The sequence below is a fragment of the Pseudonaja textilis genome, chromosome 3 (assembly GCF_049901715.1).
Source record: "Pseudonaja textilis isolate UNSWEBS1 chromosome 3, rPseTex1.2, whole genome shotgun sequence".
Classification (NCBI taxonomy): domain Eukaryota; kingdom Metazoa; phylum Chordata; class Lepidosauria; order Squamata; family Elapidae; genus Pseudonaja; species Pseudonaja textilis.
Window position 1 is genome coordinate 14,240,236 of NC_141992.1, and position 21,136 is coordinate 14,261,371.

Consider the following 21,136-nt stretch of genomic DNA (forward strand, 5'->3'; position numbering starts at 1 on the left):
ATAGTACTACTGAGTAGTTTCTAATTGATATCTAATTATGATTATAACATTAAGTCATATTAAGTCTTGGTTTACCAAATGTATTAAATTAAGTCATTATATGCCTTGCTTATTTGTAGTTATTTTGGTGGGTAAGCCCAGACTTTATTTATATGTATCATGATTTATGGTTTAGCATATTAACAGAATAACAGAGTTGGAAGTGACTTTGGAAGTCTTCTAGTACAATCTTCTGCTCAAGCAGGAAACCCTATAGTATACCATTTAAGACAAATGGTTGTCCAAGTTCTTCTTAAATATTTCCAGTGTCGGAGCACCCACAACTTCTGAAGGCAAACCATTCCACTGATTAATATTTCTCACTGTCAGGAAAGTTCTCCTTAATTCTAGGTGTTGCTCTCCTTGATTAGTTTCTATCCATTGCTTCTTGTTCTGCCTTAGGGTCCTTTGGAGAATAGGCTGACCCACTTCTTCTTCTTGGATATTGGAACACTACTGTCACTACAATATTTTACACTTTTATTGTATAAATGCAACTAGTTATAGCTTGTTAAATAAGGCACAGTTAAGCAAACTATTAACATTTCACAAATAAAAGCAAAACCTGTAACTAAAGCAGCTATAAGGAGTTTGGGATATATGTAAACATGACATGGTTGAGAGGGAATGATGAACATAGCTTCTAGAATGCTTTCCCACCCTTTTACCAACAGTGGGTAAATAGGCGGCATCTATATTCTTCTATTCTTCTTTCGTTGTGTTTCTGCTTTCCCTTCTATTTGTGTCTTTTGCATATGTGCACTGGGAAATATGAAGTAGGCTGAATATGTTCTATTCTGCAGCTGAGATTATTAAATAAGAGGGGATGAGGTCCAGAATTTAGGAAATGGGAGCATTCCAAGCGTCTTCTCAATGGCATAGACTACATAATTTTTTTCAAGAATGTGTTTTTCTGCATCCCCTGGGTTGATCAGGGCCATTTTTTAAATTTCAGCTTTCTTTCAATTGCCTCTCTTTTCACACCAGATTTGGTCCAATTTTGCTATTTTTAAGAGATTTACTCTGCTTTTGGACAGATAAAGCCCCAGATACTTTGAGGCAATCCATTTCCAACATCCCGTTTGGTTGGCTATTAAATCATCTCTTTGGAAGGTGGACTCTATATCTCACAAAGGAAAAAGTTGACAACCATGGCTTGTCATAGGTGAACTAGCTTCTGTCCCTTCTCAACTCCTTCCTATAAACAGTTATCTTGAGTTAACCTGCCATTACTTTCAATTCTTCAAAATGTACCTTCCTTGAATAATCAGATCAATATTTTGTTGAGCTGTATAATTTAGGTCTTATAGAAGAAGAAGAATTAATTGCTCTGCTTTTGAAAAATTGGATGTGCAAACAAAGTTCCTCATTGATTTCCTTTAGCAGAGAGCTTTCCCCAGAGACACAATAGTTCCTTTATCAAATCAGTCTTTATCATGTATAAACATCCAATTCCTTTGTGGAAAAAAAGCCAGGCAAAGATGATTCTATTAAAGTATATTCTCTTTACACTAAATTAACATTGAAGAGTACGTGAGTTACCTATTCTGTGAATAACACTGATACCAAATAGCTTACTCAGTTAAAGAAAATTACTATTGTCTATCCAAAGTTCAAATCCAGGCAAAGGAATTACACAAAATATCAGCAGGTATAGAACATCTTATAGTACATAAGAAATGTGACTTAACAGCAAAATTTAGATTTTGAATCCTTAGTTTCTTCGGATGCAATTCTTCGGATGCAATTATTGTAGTCAGATTGTGTTTCTTTTAAGAAGCAAGATGAACACATGTTTCTGAACAGTGATCGTAGCAACTCCTTAGTATTGCTCACAATGCAAAAATATCTTCCTCCTAAATGAGAAAAATATCCTGCTGTCTTTGGCTATTCTGTTTCATTAGTCAGCCTTGACATTTTTTCACATGATTCCAGGGTGCACAAGGTCTATTTTCTTTTGGATTGCTACAACTTCCTTGAGACAGCAGAGATATTCTGTAATTATAGCCCCATTTTCCCAATTTAAAAGACTGCAGTGAGACTGAACTTGGCTAAGAAAAAAAGCAAGCTTAGTTGAAAAGAATGCTTTTATGGCTCAATTTTGCTATGAGAATGCTCTGAGGAATGGTGCTCTATAAATCAAAACATCCAAATCCCCTGAGCAATTCCTTGAGGAACATTCCAGAACTCCAATCATCCCTAAAGCCATTAGCCTGCTACAACAAAAATAAATGTTTCGTGTAATCTTATATTTCAGCAAACTTATGATAAAATGAGATTTCCAAGGATGAATTCTCCTTTGGCCCTAGCTACACCCCATCTGTCCCAGAAGAACATTATCTCTAACAATGTAAGTTCGGTGCTTGTAACGCCAAAGATTTTGTGATGGATAAAAGGTCAGCCAGCATGCAGTGTTCAGGAGTAACACCAAGGAGGGCTGCACAGCCACAGTTTATACTTGTCTGGAGGGGGGGGCAGTCATCTTTTATACATTATTTTTCTTTTATTTGCTTTTTTTCCCATCTCCTTACATTTCTCTTCTTCTTTCCTCTACTTTTTACATGTTCCATATTTTGTATTAGTCTTTTCTCTTTATATTTGTGTTACTCTAATAAAATTATTGCTACATGTGTAAAAAGGTACAGTTTGAGGTTTGGATGGATGAATGCCATACTTTGTTTTGCTTTGAGATATAGTTTAAAAAGCAGTTAAGTGGCGAATATTTTCAACTTCTTACAGAAAATGCAACTTCAGCGGCAGGAACTTTCTGAAACATTAACTAGGCCAAGGCAAGCCTGATTAAGCGGACTAAAGAAATCATAGAAGCTGATTTGAGGAGCTATTTGCAACTTCACAATGGTAGAGAATTACAAATATTTTGCCTGTTGCACCATGGGTGGTGAATTACATAAGGAAATGGTATATTGCAAGCTTGGTTTTGGTCCATTAAGAATGGATTTCCCCAGTTTAGTGTTTTCAGATAGGCAAGATTACAATTATGAAAAACTTTCATAAAAATTTTCTCTCATGAAAGTTTGCCCTCCTCATGTATAAGAACTACTTTTTTTACCTAGTGAGTTTCCATTAAAAATAATAGTAAAAACATGGTTCCAGGAGAAAGCATATTGAGAATGTCAGCCTTTGATAGTAGGGCAGCATGGAAATGTTAGAATGGTAATAAATAAATGCCCTTCCATTACCATTGTGGATTGATCATTTCAGTTTCAGGAGAAAAAGTCTTGAAGGTAAATCTCTAGGAGAACAGAACAGGGTACTAACAGAAGCTATGGAGCTTTGGATTTCTTTAAGAGGCTAAACTAACACCTCTCATGGATGATTTGATTTTCTTGAACATTTATTTGTTAAATGGGGGTATAAAATGTGTGTATCAGTGCATGTATAAAAATGATCAAAAATATATTAAAAAGCAGTGCAAAAAATTAAATATTATTAAAATGAAAATATATCAACCTCAGGCATGGAGAGAGTATATCCACCTCAGTAATGCAGTCATCTGAATGTATATCCAGTTCTATGGGACTCACAGGCTTAATGATATAACCATGTCCTGAGGATTTCCAGAACATTAACAGAGATGAAGCTCACATAACTTTAGGTGGGGGGAGAATGTTCCAGAAGGTGGGTGTCTGAGTTTTGAAGCAACACTGGGACTTGCCAAAATACATCTAGCAGATATAAGAGATAATATCATTTTTTACAGTGCTAATAATGAAGCCTAAAGGTCCTGGCCAGCACCTTGAATTGGACCAGGAAGCGAACCAGCAAACAATGTAGCTGAAATTGCAGAAGGTTGAACTAAAACCTTGTGTCCTTTCCAGCGCCACAATTCTGACTGAGATTATTAAAGGAGTTACAGCCAACCCAGTTGGGATGCACCTAATTTGGAAAACCTGAAGAGCTTTCCTGGAATTTTAGCTGTTATTATTAGCATTTTTAACACGGCAATCTAGGCCTCTTTTCTAACTTCATGTTGTTTTCTTCTTTTTAGCCATTTCTTTTTAATATGACTTGTTTTTTTCAGCACTAAACAATAGAGACAGCATTCTGAAAGTCCTTGAATATACTTGCAAGTTTTAAGAACCATGCAAACCCAGCTGGAAAAGAGTAATGTAACTCATGAATTTGCCACTTGTGGAATGTTATCTAGAACCTTTTTTTTAATTGTTCAAGCTTCAAATATAATCAGTGTCTTTTTATTATTTGAACATTTGCTTTCTGATCATCACATATGTTTTGTCCAAATTAATTGGCAATTCATATTTTCAGGTGAGCAAAGCAACCCCTTTGCAAAGGTAAAAGTATCTCTCTCAAATTCAGGGACCATATTCATACAAGCCAAATAAAGTTTGTGAGTTTCGAAGCAACAGATGCACCCAAGTTAGGAAAAGCTAAAGAGTTTTACAGATTTGCTCTAGGTTGAATCTTCAGGAGAAAATTTTAAAAACAAAGCCAAACTCCATCCAATTTGCAAGGTTTAAAAAAAAGGCCTCCTTGGGATTCCAAACTATTTATTTGTCTTTAATTCATGTATATCACAGCAGTATTGTGTCTGGTTGATTGACTAAATGGCATTTTGTGGGGTCTCTTGCAGAGATTTCATTAACAAACTAGGCAACAATATCATCCCTAAGCTACAAATATTCTCTTCTATCAATACAGGTAGTTGTCAACTTTTGATCCAAAATTTATGTTGCTAAATGAGACAGTTACCTTAGTTTTCTTCCTTTGGGGCCTTTCTTGCTAGTTACGTGAATCACTGCAGTTAATTAGTAACAAGATTAGGTGAATCTTGTTTTCCCATTGATGTTGTCAGAAAGTTGCAAAAGTGATCAGGACACTGCAACCATCATAAATATGAACCATTACCAAATTTTGATGACCATGGAGATGCAGCAACAGTCCCAAATGTGAAAAACAATCATATTACTTTTTTCAGTTCCATTGTAACTCAAGTCACTAAACATATGGTTGTAAGTTGAGGACTACCTGTATGGCATTTTTGTTTCTAGCTGCTGAAACAGTCTTCTTCCACCATTGTTTAACCTGCGCTTGAGATGCAGTATACACTGCTCAAAAAAATAAAGGGAACACAAAAATAAGACATCCTAGATCTGTATGAATGAAATATTCTTATTAAATAAGTTGTTCGTTACATAGTTGAATGTACACAAAAATTATCAATGGAAATCAAACAGCAACCCATGGAGGTCTGGATTTGGAGTTACACTCAAAATTAAAGTGTAAAAAAACACTACAGGCTGATCCAACTTTGATGTAATGTCCTTAAAACAAGTCAAAATGAGGCTCAGTAGTGTGTGTGGCCTCCACGTGCCTGTATGACCTCCCTACAATGCCTGGGCATGCTCCTGATGAGGTGGCGGATGGTCTCCTGCGGGATCTCTTCCCACACCAGGACTAAAGCATCCCCCAACTCCTGGACAGTCTGTGGTGCAATGTGGTGTTGGTGGATGGAGCGAGACATGATGTCCCAGATGTGCTCAATTGGATTCAGGCCTGGGGAATGGGCGGGCCAGTCCATAGCATCAATGCCTTCATCTTGCAGAATCTGCTGACACACTCCAGCCCCATGAGGTCTAGCATTGTCTTGCATTATGAGGAACCCAGGGCCAACTGCACCAGCATATGGTCTCACAAAGGGTCTGAGGCACCTAATGGCAGGCTACCTCTGGCAAGCACATGGAGGGCTGTGCGGCCCCCTAAAGAAATGCCACCCCACGCCATTACTGACCTACTGCCAAACTGGTCGTGCTGGAGGATGTTGCAGGCAGGAGAACATTCTCCACGGCGTCTCCAGACCCTATCACGTCTGTCATATGTGCTCAGTGTGAACCTGCTTTCATCTGTGAAGAGCCCAGGGCGCCAGTGGTGAATTTGCCAATCTTGGTGTTCTCTGGCAAATGCCAAAACTGTAAGCACAACCCCCACCTGTGGATGTTGGGCCCTCATAGCACCTTCATGGAGTCTGTTTCTGACTGTTTGAGCAGCCACATGCACATTTGTGGCCCACTGGAGGTCATTTTGCAGAGCTCTGGCAGTGCTCCTCCTGTCCCTCCTTGCACAAAGGCAGAGGTAGCGGTCCTGATGCTGGGTTGTTGCCCTCCTATGGCCTCCTCCTCCTGATGTACTGGCCTGTCTCCTGGTAGTGCCTCCCTGCTCTGGACACTACGCTGACAGACACAGCCAACCTTCTTGCCACAGCTCACATTGATGTGCCATCCTGGATGAGCTGCACTACCTGAGCCACTTGTGTGGGTTGTAGACTCCGTCCCATGCTAGCACTAGAGTGAAAGCACCGCCAGCATTCAAAATGACCAAACCATCAGCCAGAAAGCATAGGAATTGAAAAGTGGTCTGGGGTCATCACCTGCAGAACCACTCCTTTATTGGGGATGTATTGCTAACTGACTATGCTTTCCACCTGTTGTCTATTCCATTTGCACAAGAGCATGTGAAATTGATTGTCAATCAGTGTTGCTACCTAAATGGACAGTTTGATTTCACAGAAGTGTGATTGACTTGGAGTTACATTGTGTTGTTTAAGTGTTCTCTTTATTTTTTTGAGCAGTGCATAAGTATGTATGTTTGTGGTCCACTTCACTGAGGTTCTGAAGGCCACAAATGCTGGGAATGTTATTAATGGAAATGTTGAAGTCCCAAAGGTGCTTTTTCAAGAGGCAACTGGACTTTCTGGTTTTTCTTTGAAGACGTTTCGCTTCTTATCCAAGAAGCTTCTTCAGTTCTGACTGGACGGTGGGAAACGACTTCAAAGAAAAAACAAAGGAAGTCCAGTTGCCTCTTGAAAAAACACCTTTGGGACAACCATAACCTGGATGACTAAGAATCTCCATAGATGGGCAAAAAAAAATAACCCCAATCTTCTCTCCACACAACCCCAGGCGTCTCTCCCCAAATTTAATCCAGACCGTTACTTATTCGCGCATGCGCACTCTCCAAGCCGGCCGGGTGAAAGAAAAAAAAAAGGAACGTTGATTTCAGTTCTGACGTCACCGGCCCTCAATAGGAAGCCGCCCTATCCGAGGCCTCCCTGAGGCTTGGCCTCACCCACTTTTCTGCGGCCTCTCCTCGCGCCAACCGCGCAGGCGCCTTTGGGTCTCCGCCTCGCCCGGTTTCTTCGGCGACGGTCCCTCGCCGCGAGTTCCTGGTCGGTGTCGGCGGGCTGGCGGAGGCAGCGTCTCCCCGGAGGGTTGCGAGGAAGCACCGCCGCCCATCACGATGAAGATCTGGACCTCGGAGCACACCTTCGAGTCAGTGGCCGAGGCGTCGGAGGAGCGGCCGTTCCTCGGGAGGGCGGGGTGGTGGTGGTCGCGTCACCAGGGTAACGGGGGCTCCCATTCCCACCCTGCTGCGAGGGGAATAGTGAAGGCTTGGAGGGCCCGGGGAGAGCCTTCTCCTCCTCCTGCGGCCCTCAGCTTCGGCGGCTCATTCATTCCTCCACATATCTTTCGGCGCGGGGAAATTCGCCAGGGCTGACCTTGGCGGAGAAGGTGCGGGCTCCCGCCCCCGCCCCCGCTTCCCAGGACGTGGGACTACAGGGCCCATCCTCCTCCCAAGGCCGGGTGACTGGGTTCGCGGGTATCAAAGCCACCTGCATTTGCTTGGGAGAAGACTCGGAGCCCTGCAATCCCTCAGCTCCTTTTCTTTCTCGAGGTCTCCCCTTGGGCAGGGGTCTCCAACCTTGGCCACTTTAAGGCTTGTGGACTTCAACTCCCAGAATTCCTCAGCCAGCTTTGGGAGTTGAAGTCCACAAGCCTTAAAGTGGCCAAAGTTGGAGACCCCTGCCCTTGGGGATCTCGAAGAAGGTTGGGGTAACACCGCACCTGTCTTTAGGGAGGCCACAAAGTCACTCCCTGGGCTGAGCAAAACTTTCCCTGCGTCTCTTTCCCAAAGGCGGCGGCTGCTTTTGCAGAGAGCAGTGCAAGATAGTCCTCGACTTATGGCCACAATGGAGCCTAACCATTTCGGTTGGCGAAGCTGTACAAGCGATTCTGTTGCTATTTGTGAAGTGAATTTTGCCTTGCTTTATGACCTTCCAGGCCACAGTGGTTCCACGGTGAATCATGGTAGTTGTTAAGTAAGTAACGCGGTTAAGTGAATCTGGTTTTTCCTTCCTGTTGACTTGGCTTGTCAGAAGGTCCACCAAAGAGGATCACATGATCCTTGGGACACTGCAGCCGTCATAAATATGAGCCAACCGCCAAGCATCTGAATTTGGATCACTTGAACCGTGGGGTTGCTGCACTGGTCGTAAGTGTGACAAATGGTCATAAGTCACTTTTTCAGTCACTCAATGAACTGTGGTAAGTCGAGGACTATCTAGGTTTTTTTTTCTCTCTCTCTCTTTTCACCTTGTCCTGGCCTTAAGGACAAATGGTGATATGTACATACAGTATGCTTGATTATAAACGCTGTGATTGGTAAAGGGAAAGGGGTGGGGGGAGAAGAAAAAACTGAAGATATGAGCTTGATTGTTTTTCAGAAGCAGGAATTATATAATACAATGCTAGTGTTTAGCTTTCAGTTATGTTTTTGTTTACAGCATGATTGTGACAAAGCAGTTGTCCTGGGAAATTACAGTATTACCTTCTCTCTCTTTCTCTAGGTAGGTAGGTGTGTAGACTTGAAAGGATTCCTTTAGGCCACTCTAAAACCAACCCCTTGCTAGTTCTAGAATCCAAATTAAAGCATCCTGGCAAATGGCTCTGCTTGAGCATAACCTGCCATCCTCAGCAGGTGTCGAATTGTTCTTATGAAGCTTTTTCTAAACTTTCAACCAAAAACCTCCTTCCACTGTAAGTTCTTTATTCCCTGGCCAGTTGTCTGGAGTAATAAAGGACAGCTCTTGACTGTGGAATCCTTCAGGTATTTGAAGAGAGCTGTCATTTTCCCAAGGTCATCTGTTAAGATTAAACATTAATGCCTAATGTTTTACTCTTCCTTGTATCTTTTTCAGAAATTATATTGTTAAATTTATATAAATTTAAATTCCCAGCAACTCTTGGGGGTTTATAATTGTTAAAAACATTTAAAAACAAAAAATACAACCCCCTCCCAAAATAGCATAAATCAAAAGAACAGTGATGGCAAAAACAAACAAACCCAGAGGGGAACCAGAAGAAAGAGGCATCAGTTGACCTTTCCAAAGGCCTGGGGGAAAAGTTAGGTCCCTAAGGCCCTTCAAAATACCTTTAGGTTGGGAAATGTTCAAATTTGAGGGAACATCATGTATGTCTGAAAAACATGTACCTTTAGATCATGATTGTCCAACCTTTTAGCGTTCCTGGGCCACATTGAATAAAGAGGAATTCTCTTGGACTACTTATAAAATATATAGTTAATGGATATAAATAAGAAACTTCCTTTATTTTTTAATATTTTTCATTATCTTGTGAGGCTGCATTATTAGCTGTCCAGGGCTGCATATGGCCCACAAATTGGATACCCTGCTTTAGATCATAATATTGTCTGTCACTCTCTTAGTTTATAGTCTACAGACTCTTGTTCTTTGGGTCCTTTTTTAAATAGAGAAAATGTGTTCTGTGGAGGATCCAGTTTCGTGCATATTTTAATATGAACTGTTTTAGAAGTTTCTTTCTTAGGTTTGGGCACACAATGTGTTTTGTTTGTTTTATATTTCCATTCAAACATATCACACTTTCTTCAATTTTCCCCAAACAACAACTCTCTTAAGTTGTGCTGAGAGTGTGGCTGACTCCATAGACACCCCATGAGATTCCACAGTTGAGAATGGGTTTTGAATCTGGATCTCTCTGGTGTCAATTGAATAGTCCTAGTCACTGTCCTATGTTTTTTTCCATTATGAAATTGAAAGTGGATGCAGATCCAGGCAATTGAGCTGTAGAACCCTGTTAAGCTTTTCAGTGAAAGGTTAAAAGTACTCTTCAGCTAAGTTTGGCTCCTGCTGTCCATTTGCAGCAGCATTGGAGCAGTTTCCATAAGCTTTCCTGATGTTTATTCAACTTACTAGTCAACCTTTCAGCCCTTGAATTTCCTGATGTTCTCTCATCTAAGTAAAGAGACACTACCCTTGTTATCTAAGGTCAGCTAGATGCTACCACCTGCTGAAGGAGCCTCTTAGTACTTGATTTGAGGTAAAGGTAAATGGTGAGGCTCTTACTTTTAACCCAGAAACAAACACAAGTAAACAGAACTAGCCATTGAAAGCTTTTCTGTGCATAAGATCTCCCTCACTTAACTTGGAATTTATCTTTTTCCCGACTTGACAGAATATATATATGTAACTAATTTTATGTATTTGAGCTGCTTAAAGTAGCTTTTTTGTTTCTGTAACTCAGTTTAGTTTTACATCTTGTTTTGTCAGATACTTCAGCTCTGGGGGATTGGGTGTGGGAGAGAGGCATTTTTACATATGATGCTTCTTAATTCAGCCTACTGCAACAGGGTTTTAGAAATGCTATGTAGGCTGATAGGAGTCCCTGAAGGAAAGGCTAGATGTATGTTTTGGTGAAAGTATTCGTGGAATTTGAAGGTTATATATTTTGTAGGGAGAAGAGTGTTATCTTTTTCACTATACTTCTGTCTATCTCTCCATACAATAGCCTATAGTTGTATATGTGGGATGATATTGGGTGAATATTAATTTTTAATAATTATTAAATTAATTATTAATTTTTAACCTTTTAAACATCACTATTCATTCAGAATTGAAGAAGCTTCTTGGATGGGGAATCTTTTAACAAAAAACAAAATATGTTCCAGTTGCCTTTTGAAAAAATACCTTTGGGTTAACCTTTTAAACATTTTTCATTTTGCTTTGAAATGATTATGAGCAAAGTACTTTAAATTAAGCTTGCTGGAACCTTGATAATATATACCCATGCACCAAAAAACATATGGCTTGTTGTCAGACTACGTTGGAGAGGATTGAGATTTTTTTAAAAAAATTGACCCCTGAGGAACAAACAGCTTGCTAATCGCTGGTTGCCCATCTATGTGTCATGTAGTCTAATGAAAGATGGCCATCCTTGTATTTTTGTTTTTGCTTTATAGTCACCCCTGGAAGACTGTTACTACAGCTGCTATGCAGAAATACCCCAATCCCATGAATCCCAGCGTAGTTGGAGTTGATGTTTTGGACCGGCATGTAGACACTAATGGAAAATTACATAGCCACCGGCTGCTGAGTACAGAATGGGGAATGCCATCCATTGTAAAATCAGTAAGTGCCAGTTAGGGCTTTCAACAGTTTTCTTGAATGCATGTCATTTGACTTTGGTTGTACAAAATATAGCATATAGTCCACATTGTACCATATTGCATTTCATTTTCTTTAGAACGTCTGTTATTTAATATACAAAAGGTGAATATTTCTATAACCAAGTGGTATTCAGAATTTGAATATAGACCAAATTCTCACAGAAAGTTACTATTACGTATTCATTTAGATTTTTTATAATAAAGGTGACTGGTACATTGGATTGTGCAACAGCTCCTTATAGCTGATGAATGAATCCATTGTGCTTGTTACATCATAAACAACTGCATGTTACAGCAAGTTGAATTGTTTTATTGTTTCTTTTTTCCTCAGATTACATCCTTTATGCTGTTTTGGACAGCATGAAAATTAGTTGGTCGAGTAATTTCAATTTTAGCAACATACTAAGTATAAGGACAGTTTTTATACAAGTGGCAACTTAAATGCAGAAAAGTTTTATAAATTGAGAAAGAAATGTTAATTTATAGATATTTATTAATTTATATATTTCTATGCATATATATGTATACCAGACAACTCATGACCCATTGAGTCTTTCAGAAATTATTCCATTGTGGGTACATATCAAGAGCATGCCACACTTGTAAATGGATGATTGAATTTTCTACAATTATAAAGGGTGTATGCATTTGATTCACATGCTGGCTTGAAAGAGGTTCAATTAAATCACGGTAGAAAAGCAGGAAAATCCCATTTATATTTTAAAACAAACCTTTATGGAAGGGAAATTTGGTGCAAAAATTACAAATGGTTTCTTTTTTTATTTCATGCCCCCGAAATAGTATAATGTAATTCAGCTTTTGATGCTATGCTTATGTCACAATGCAGCTAATGTTATATTTATCTTCTAGCTTATTGGTGCTTGTAGAATGAGAACCTATGTTCAAGAGCACTCTGTAGTTGACCCAGTTGAGAAAATAATGGAGCTCAAGTCTATTAATGTAAGTATTACACAAATGAACTTAAACATTTCTAGTAGACTTAATTCCTGTAAGTCATACTTCCAAGTATCTCTTCAGAGGTGGCAGAATGCTAGAAAGATACTCCTTCTAAAGTCCTTAGAATTTCAGATTTTTCTCGGAAACTATCTTTTTGTACTTTGTAAAATTGACCGTCTTTTCTAAAATGGTATCCCCCCAAGTGAAATGGATTACTTTATTATTATAGCAATAGAACATAATGCATTTGTGTATCATGGTCTTATGAGAAAGTACAATGAAATTTGTATCTGAGGAAGCCAATATAATCTATGCTTATTAAATTATGCTGTCTCAAGTTAATTGTATTTACTGGATTATTTTTTCATGCTGAAGCTTAAATTAAATTTCTTATAGATTTCATTTACAAACCTGGTGTCAGTAGATGAGAGACTAATTTATAAGCCACATCCTCAAGAGCCAGAAAAGTAAGTAATGTATTTTCAGAATTTTACTCTACTTATCTTTATAGTATGAAATACTTCAGCAAATCACAGTAGATCATTTAAAAATAATCAAAATGCTGCTCAGCATACTTGAACCAATAATAAAAACAAACTAAATGCAACAGGTATAATCTGTGGTAATTTAATTTAAACTTAAACAAATATGAAATGCCACTTTACAATAGTAATAACCTATTTGATATTTGTGAATACAGATAAGGAATTTTGCCCCCAAATACGATTTTCACTGATACAAGTTACAACTACAGTTGGGACCAGAAATTTGGTCATAAGTCAAGGCATCCACATGACTGCTTTGCTCACTAAGCAGAATGCAGGGGAGCATCAAAGGATGAGGGAGATCGTGGCATGCATTAGTTCAGGGTGTGCTAGAGTGCAAAGCTGCAATCAGCCCAACTATCTATATATAATATTCTACTTAAATATGGTTAATTGTGGTTAATTTCTATATGTTTATTTTTTTTTCTTTTATGGTCATATCAAAAACTATACATTTAGTTCAGTTTGAGGGCTCTGTGAGCCTAAATAAGGCTTTGAGGATTTATCTGTGACCCTGAAACTCAGGTTGTATGCTTCTGTTGGGATGGATATTTGTGACTGAGGCCACATTTAACATTTGTGCAGAGGATTGAATCAAACACATTTCCCGAATTCAAACATAAGCAAGGAAGCATGTGGAGGATATCTTGATGTTTCCCTTTCTTTTTCAATGATGGCATCCCTAGCATATATATTGAGACATAGACAAACATATAGTTGTCTTAAGGCCACAGTTGAATCCAAAATTTTGGTTGTTAGGTGAGTTTTGCCCAATTTTACAACCTCTCTTGTCACAATTGTTAAGTGAATCACTGTACCTATTAAGTTAGTATCATGGTTATTAAGTAAATCTGGCTTCAAGAGGTCACAAAAGGAGACCACATGCAACCATCATAAGTACATGCCAGTTGCCAAGCACCTGAATTTTGATTACGTGACCATGTGGACGTTGCAATGGTTGTAGCAGTAGCACTTAGACTTACGTACCGCATCATAGTGTTTTACAGCCCTCTCTAAGCAGTTTACAAAGTCAGCATATTTTCCCCAACAATCTGCATCTTCATTTTACCAACCACAAAGGATAGAAGGCTGAATCAACCTTTAACTGGTCAGAATCAAACTCCTGGCAGTTGGCAGAATTAGCCTGCAATACTGCATTCTAACCACTGCACCACCATGGCTCTTCTAAATGTGAAAAACAGTCAAAAATCACTTTTCAGTGTCATTGTGACTTCAGTCACTAAACGAATGGTTATAAGTCAAGCACTATCTGTACTATATACACTGCTCAAAAAAATAAAGGGAACACAAAAATAAGACATCCTAGATCTGAATGAATGAAATATTCTTATTCAATAAGTTGTTCATTACATAGTTGAATGTGCTGACAACAAAAGCACACAAAAATTATCAATGGAAATCAAATTAGCAACCCATGAAGGTCTGGATTTGGAGTTACACTCAAAATTAAAGTGGAAAAAAACACTGCAGGCTGATCCAACTTTGATGTAATGTCCTTAAAACAAGTCAAAACGAGGCTCAGTAGTTTGTGGCCTCCACATGCCTGTATGACCTCCCTACAACGCCTGGGCATGCTCTTGATGAGGTGGCGGATGGTCTCCTGAGGGATCTCCTCCCACACCTGGACTAAAGCATCCCCCAACTCCTGAACAGTCTGTCGTGCAACATGGTGTTAGTGGGTGGAGCGAGACATGATGTCCCAGATGTGCTCAATTGGATTCAGGTCTGGGGAACGGGCGGGCCAGTCCATAGCATCAATGCCTTTGTCTTGCAGGAACTGCTGATATACTCCAGCCACATGAGGTCTAGCACTATCTTGCATTATGAGGAACCCAGGGCCAACCGCACCAGCATATGGTCTCACAAGGGGTCTGAGGATGTCACCTCGGTACCTAATGGCAGTCAGGCTACCTCTGGTGAGCACATGGAAGGCTGTGCGGCCCCCTAAAGAAATGCCACCCCACACCATTACTGACCCACTGCCAAACTGGTCATGCTGGAGGATGTTGCAGACAGCAGAACGTTCTCCACGGTGTCTCCAGACCCTGTCACGTGTGCTCAGTGTGAACCTGCTTTCATCTGTGAAGAGCACAGGGTGCCAATGGCGAATTTGCCAATCTTGGTGTTCTCTGGCAAATGCCAAACGTCCTGCATGGTGTTGGGCTGTAAGCACAACCCCCACTTGTGGATGTTGGGCCCTCATAGCACCCTCATGGAGTCTGTTTCTGACTGTTTGAGCAGCCACATGCACATTTGTGGCTCGCTGGAGGTCATTTTGCAGGGCTCTGGCAGTGTTCCTCCTGTCCCTCCTTACACAAAGGCAGGGGTAGTGGTCCTGATGCTGGGTTGTTGCCCTCCTACGGCCTCCTCCACGTCTCCTGATATACTGGCCTGTCTCCTGGTAGTGCCTCCCTGCTCTGGACACTACGCTGACAGACACAGCAAATCTTCTTACCACAGCTCACGTTGATGTGCCATCCTGGATGAGCTGCACTACCTGAGCCTCTAGTGTGGGTTGTAGACTCCGTCTCATGCTACCATTAGAGTGAAAGCACCGCCAGCATTCAAAAGTGACCAAGCCATCAGCCAGAAAGCATAGGAACTGAGAAGTGGTCTGGGGTCACCACCTGCAGAACCACTCCTTTATTGGAGATGTCTTGCTAACTGCCTCTCCTTTCCACCTGTTGTCTATTCCATTTGCACAACAGCATGTGCAATTGATTGTCAATCAGTGTTGCTACCTAAGTAGACAGTTTGATTTAACAGAAGTGTGATTGACTTGGAGTTACATTGTGTTGTTTAAGTGTTCCCTTTATTTTTTTGAGCAGTGTATTATTAAGGTAGAAAACAGTACTCTCTTCAGTAACCTTTGTCAGAAGGAATTCCAAGAGCCATCCACGCAAACACAGAAATGCATATGCACACTTTAGTGTTTAAAACAATTCTGAGATTATTGGTTACCCATTCCCTACTAGCTTAGTGTATCTGAACACTCTATCCCTATGGAAATTGATTGGTGGTAGTTGTAATATGTGGAATTTTTAATAGATATAGGAAGAACAAAGGTAGCTTCTGAGTACTTTTTGAGAAATTGGTAAACTATTGCTATTTTTTTTCCATAGAACTATTTTGACTCAAGAAGCAACCATCTGTGTAAAAGGAGTTAGTCTCAGCAGTTACTTAGAAGGACTAATGGAAAACACAATTTCTTCTAATGCCAAAAAAGTACGTATTGCCAACTTATTTTGAGAAGACAGGAGAGAATAGTGGATGAGTTGAGATGGAATGAAAATATGAGATCATTAATGGCTGTGTTATATTTTATGAATATTACCTATTTCAAACTTAAGGATACCCTGAATGATTTCTTCCCTCTTCCATTTGTTAGTAGGGAAAATAAATAAAAGTAATTCACCTGCGAGATTAAATTAGATTTATTTTCACAAATGAAGGCAAACATATGTGTCCCTGGATACATATTGCAGGACCAATTTGGGTTTAGTCTTCGAGCTTTTGGACTCGTGCTGGAGTTCATCCTCTAAGCTCCAATAAGAGAGATGTACCCTGAGAATGGGCTCCAGCGTGAGTCCGAAACCTCAGACGATTACACCTCTGATCCCACTGACTAACCCAGATTGGATCCTGCAACAGATTTTTTTTACTGTGAATTTTTTGTGCTAATGTATTACTTTTAGCCATTTAATCAATGTTTATAAGACTTGAAAAGGTAACAATATTGATCATGTAGATGATAAGCATAACAAAAGTATTATGAAGAATTATATTTATCCCCAGCCACCTTGAGAAGTGTTGAAGTAGAAAACTGGATCTTTTCTTAATTCAAGCATTACAATCAAAATTAATGATGTCATACCAGAAACATCCTTGCAAAAGTTAACAGAGATTCTGTTCTGACCTATAGGCTTCACAAAATCACAAAGCAGATTCCTCGTCCCAATAAAACCTCTTTTTATTAGGCTAATATGAATTCCTCTCATTCACATCCAGCAAAGTCCCAGCGAACAGTCTTTCAAGAGTGATTTAGAACTATAGACCTTATCAGGCTTGGAGAGTTGCCAGGCTGAAAGCTTCCAAGCATAGCGCTTTACCAGAAAATACTTGGCAAGGAGTCACAAATCTTCACCCTAATTAAATGAACTAATTGTCTCCTGCAAACACCACTCCCCTTTCGCTCCTCTTTATTTCCTTTATTCCTTCCTTTACTACCAAGTCAACCCTTGTTCCTTAACTCTTCCCTTCTCCTGGCAGCTCTGAGCATGCACACATTGGGAACATGCTCCAGCTGTTCTTCTTTCCCAGTAATCTCCAACTCCGAAGACAGCTGATAACTGTCAGAGGTCCCTGGCCCCATCTCTGCCTCCAATGCAGAGCACTCATCAGAGCCTTCCCCAGACTCCAGGACTGGCCCATGTTCCTCCCCAACCTCCTCACTGTCCGAGTCTGCCTCCAGCTCTGCTGGCTGGTCCCTGTCTAGCCCACAGTGGTGGGTTCAGGCAGGGCAGCTGCAACGGGGATGGAACAATGGCAGCAGAGGGCAGAGCAGCAGCCCTCCACAACAATTCCAGTTTCTCATGTGGCCCCTTGGGGAAATTCATTGCCCACTCCCGTTTAAGAGGCAAGAGAACCCGAGAAGCTTTTGTGGCCCAGTGGAATTTTTCACAATTTTAGGTTCTTCTTTCATATTATATTATCTGTTTAAGCTGTCTCTATTTAGTTTGAACATACTATATTATCTATTTAAGCTGCCTCTATTTAGTTTGAACATCAAGATAGTCATATGTGATATCTTTTGGGGGTGGGGGTCAGTTTTCCCTATCAGTTTTACATTTACAGTGGGTAGCTTTTACTTTGGGTTGATCTGTTTTTCCCTGACTCTATGAATGTTTTCTTTTTCCTTCTTCTGAGTCCAAGGTATTCACACCGATTAAAATGTATCACAATAAAAACAAAAGGTAGCTGCCAATAGATAATATAAATTAAATGCTTCCAAAAGGCTGAGCAAACAGCATTTTTTTTAAAAAAAAATTGGCCATCACAAAAAGAAGTCTTATTCTTAATTCAACACAGAGACTTTACACCCTTTCACCTAGTGGTTCTAAATGTTAAAGTAATACCAATGTAATTCATATTTATGATCAGTTTCACTTCTGTAAATTACTATGACCTCTGAGATACTTGGACTTGTTTCAATAAAGAAGGTGTGTCTTCTACAGGGACGTGAAGCATTGGAATGGGTCATCAGCAAACTTAATGCCGAAATAGAAGAATTCACTTCTTCAGCAAGAGGAAATATGAGATCTCCAATGGCAGCTGCAGCCTTTGTGGAAGACTAGTATAGAAGCTACACCAAGTTCTTAGGCCTAACAATTTGAAAGGAACACTTTCAAGCTTCCTCAAAGCTGGAAATATTTATTCTTATACCTATTTAAAAAATAGATCTGTAGTTTAGATTTTTAAATTAAAATTTTGGAGAGAACTTGATAAATCTGTACACGAAGGTAAGACGCATGGCTTTCTGTTGAATTGTACATTCATTAAACTGGAATGCAGGCATTCAAGACAGTTCATGTGTTTGCAGAATATATTCTGGGCACAAGATTTTGAGCAGTTTGTTACAGGGTTCGGCTTTGAAGAACAAACACTATTACTTGAAATAGGATCTAAAGTGTTTTTTTATAGGCTGTTTTCATGAAAATTACCATTTGCTAACCTGAGAAGTTTGATATTTAACATTCATGTTTACAGAAGTTCCACCGTTTTGAAATTATTCTGAATGTAACAGAAATCGCATGCTATATAATTAGATACGAACTAAAAGTGGCTTACAATTTCAGTTTTTCAAAGTCTCTAGTTGATAAGATAGTTAAAGTGTTGAACAATACAACTTGTTCAACTTAATTCATTTTGGTCCCACGTTTTCTAAGAATCAGAAATTGTATAATTACTACATTTATAGGAAGAAATCCACTCTTCCCTTTTAAAATGCATAATCATGATTTATGTACTCCAGACAACTGAAGTCTCTTAAATTATACTTTGTTGTTTCTCTTTACATATACACACGTAAACAGATTTTGTTTTGTTCCTTAATATATATCCATACTGCCCTACCTTCTATCTACAGAAGTCTAGGTACTTCAGAACAAATATATCTAAATTCCATAAGTAAAAGAATAGTTCCCTTACAATTTCAAAGTAGTCCTTTCTTCACAGAGGAGTATTTATGTAGTCAAAAACTGGAACACCCAAAAGGCTTTTATGTCTGTGATACAGGTACAGTGTAAAATTTAAGTATCCTTGATGAGCAGGACAATAGTAGAACTCTGGTATCTGTCATAAATGGCAAGAACTAATGAGTTCTAGACATATCTTAATTTCTGAATTCTGATTCCTTTAATAGTCTCATCTGCGGTATTTAATATTTTGTTCTTAAGAACGTCTGTAAATACTGTAATACCTGAAGCTAGTTTTAAAAGTTAATATTTCAGTAGACGGTACTGATTCTTGTGAGGTGAGGTGTGATTGCAAACATTTACCAATGCATTTAAATGTTAAATATTTTTCTACTGGGTTATGTTTTGTCTTTTTCATTTTTAAAAACTTCAAAAACATTTTATAGAGACAATGTTATTAAAAAAGGTTAATGTTTGATACTCTAATCTCTGTTTTAATTCAATGTCAAATACTCCTCCTTGAGTGATGAATGGCAGCAGCCCAGGTTGACCATGGTGAATGGGGAGAAGGTCTCATTCAAACAATAGAAACAAACTGAATCCAAAGGGGTAGGTGTATGCGAGAAGGATCTGTCTTTGCCAGAAGCTTTAATACATTTAAGAAAGTCAAAGCGGCAGCCTGTGGCTACTCTTTGCCGAAGTTCTACATATATTCAATTTCCTTTTTAAATTATGTATGACTTGCTTTTCTTTGTTTTTCCCAATCAGCCCTTTTTTATTTTTTTCCCTAAACCTCTAGCAGTATTAGGGACATTAAAGTATAGTTTGTTTGGCTCCATATGATAGCTCCACAACTGGTTGGCTACTCACATTCTGAGAATCTGTATTAATGGCTCTGCACTGAGTAGTCATTGATTCATTCATTCACTCTTTCAGTTTATATGGCCACACATCTCAGTGCCTTTGGGCACTGGGCAGTTAACAATAGTTAAAAGCAACATGAACAAATTCTCCTGTAACAAATTAACAGTCATTGTATGGGCTCAGATACACATTCTGATCCCAAGGCCTCTTGATTAATTGGATTTATAGACCAATTTCATTTTGTGCATATATAATGCTCTCTCCTATTTTCACCATCACAGTATCCCTGTCAGACACTTTCATCTAAGACTGACAGAAATTCCAATCTCAACTTAGGTTATAGGTCTAGGACTATCTGTAAAACTCTCAGTCCCCCAATTTCTAGTCTGCCACCTTAACCAAGCTGGCTTTTAATTTGGAATTTGGAAAGGAAATTATTTCAATGTGAAGAAAACTGAGGGAAGAGGTGTGTCAATGTGCTATAGAGAAAATATTACCATAGAAATTAATACCAGAAATAATGAATATAAGTTTCAGGTACCTACATTTATTTAAATAGGTAAAAATATCCTTACAGTAAGAATTGGACAATAGTGGAACAGTTTACCTACAATTGTGCATTTTCCACATCTGGAGTGACTGGATGTCCCACCTCTTGTTAATTTAATTTTCCTGAATACTACAGAGGTTTTCTGGTTCCATCCAACTTTATAATTCAACAATTATATGATTTTCTTAAATCTGGAGAATAGAGTAGCTTTGGAGAAGCATCTTCTGTTACAGAGAGGAGGTTTGACAGGATGCCTTGTTAATCTAAATCAGTGCTTCCCAATTTTTTTACAATCAAAAACCAATTATCAGAAAGGTTCTTTTACCCAATGTAGGCAAAACACTTTATTGTTTAAATGGAAATTTTAAAAAGTCCTGGTTATGATTGGGTAATGGGTTCCTGTACTGTTTTCCAAAGGAAAAAAAACACCCAATTTTGGATAATTTACTCAGGTTGGGAAGCACTGCTGTAAGTCAAATTAGTTAAATTAGTAACACAGTTGTTAAGCTTCTCCATTGACTTTGCTTGTCAGAAGGTCACAAAGGTAATCACATGATCCCAAGACACTGCAAGCATCCTAAATATGAACCAGTTACCAGGCATCCAAATGTAGATCACATGACCATGGGGATGTTGCAATGGTCATAAATGTGAAAAAGGGTCATATG

The 21,136-nt window shown here is 39.1% G+C and overlaps 1 protein-coding gene across 2 annotated transcripts; it reads left to right on the forward strand.

Moving 5' to 3' along the window:
• The first annotated feature begins 7,182 nt into the window (after positions 1–7,182).
• On the forward strand, positions 7,183–19,537 carry PRELID3B (PRELI domain containing 3B). 2 transcript variants are annotated; one of them, XM_026697429.2, is made up of 6 exons: positions 7,183–7,346; positions 11,131–11,299; positions 12,208–12,297; positions 12,691–12,761; positions 15,983–16,085; positions 18,095–19,537. In XM_026697429.2, the coding sequence occupies exons 1-6, from the start codon at positions 7,315–7,317 to the stop codon at positions 18,212–18,214; spliced, it is 585 nt and encodes a 194-aa protein (XP_026553214.1). In that variant the 5' UTR covers positions 7,183–7,314; the 3' UTR covers positions 18,215–19,537. The 2 variants fall into 2 exon arrangements, with proteins under 2 accessions (XP_026553214.1, XP_087785070.1); XM_087928944.1 differs by lacking the exon at positions 7,183–7,346 and adding an exon at positions 9,911–9,987.
• Positions 19,538–21,136: the final 1,599 nt, after the last annotated feature.

What these genes read in the sequence shown, in the direction of transcription:
- PRELID3B (XM_026697429.2), top strand. Translation starts at nt 7,315, where the DNA reads ATGAAGATCTGGACCTCGGAGCACACCTTCGA. An exon ending in ACCTCGGAGCACACCTTCGA is followed by an intron (nt 7,347 to 11,130) that starts GTCAGTGGCCGA and finishes TTTGCTTTATAG; the next exon opens with TCACCCCTGGAAGACTGTTA. An exon ending in TTTCTTCTAATGCCAAAAAA is followed by an intron (nt 16,086 to 18,094) that starts GTACGTATTGCC and finishes TGTCTTCTACAG; the next exon opens with GGACGTGAAGCATTGGAATG.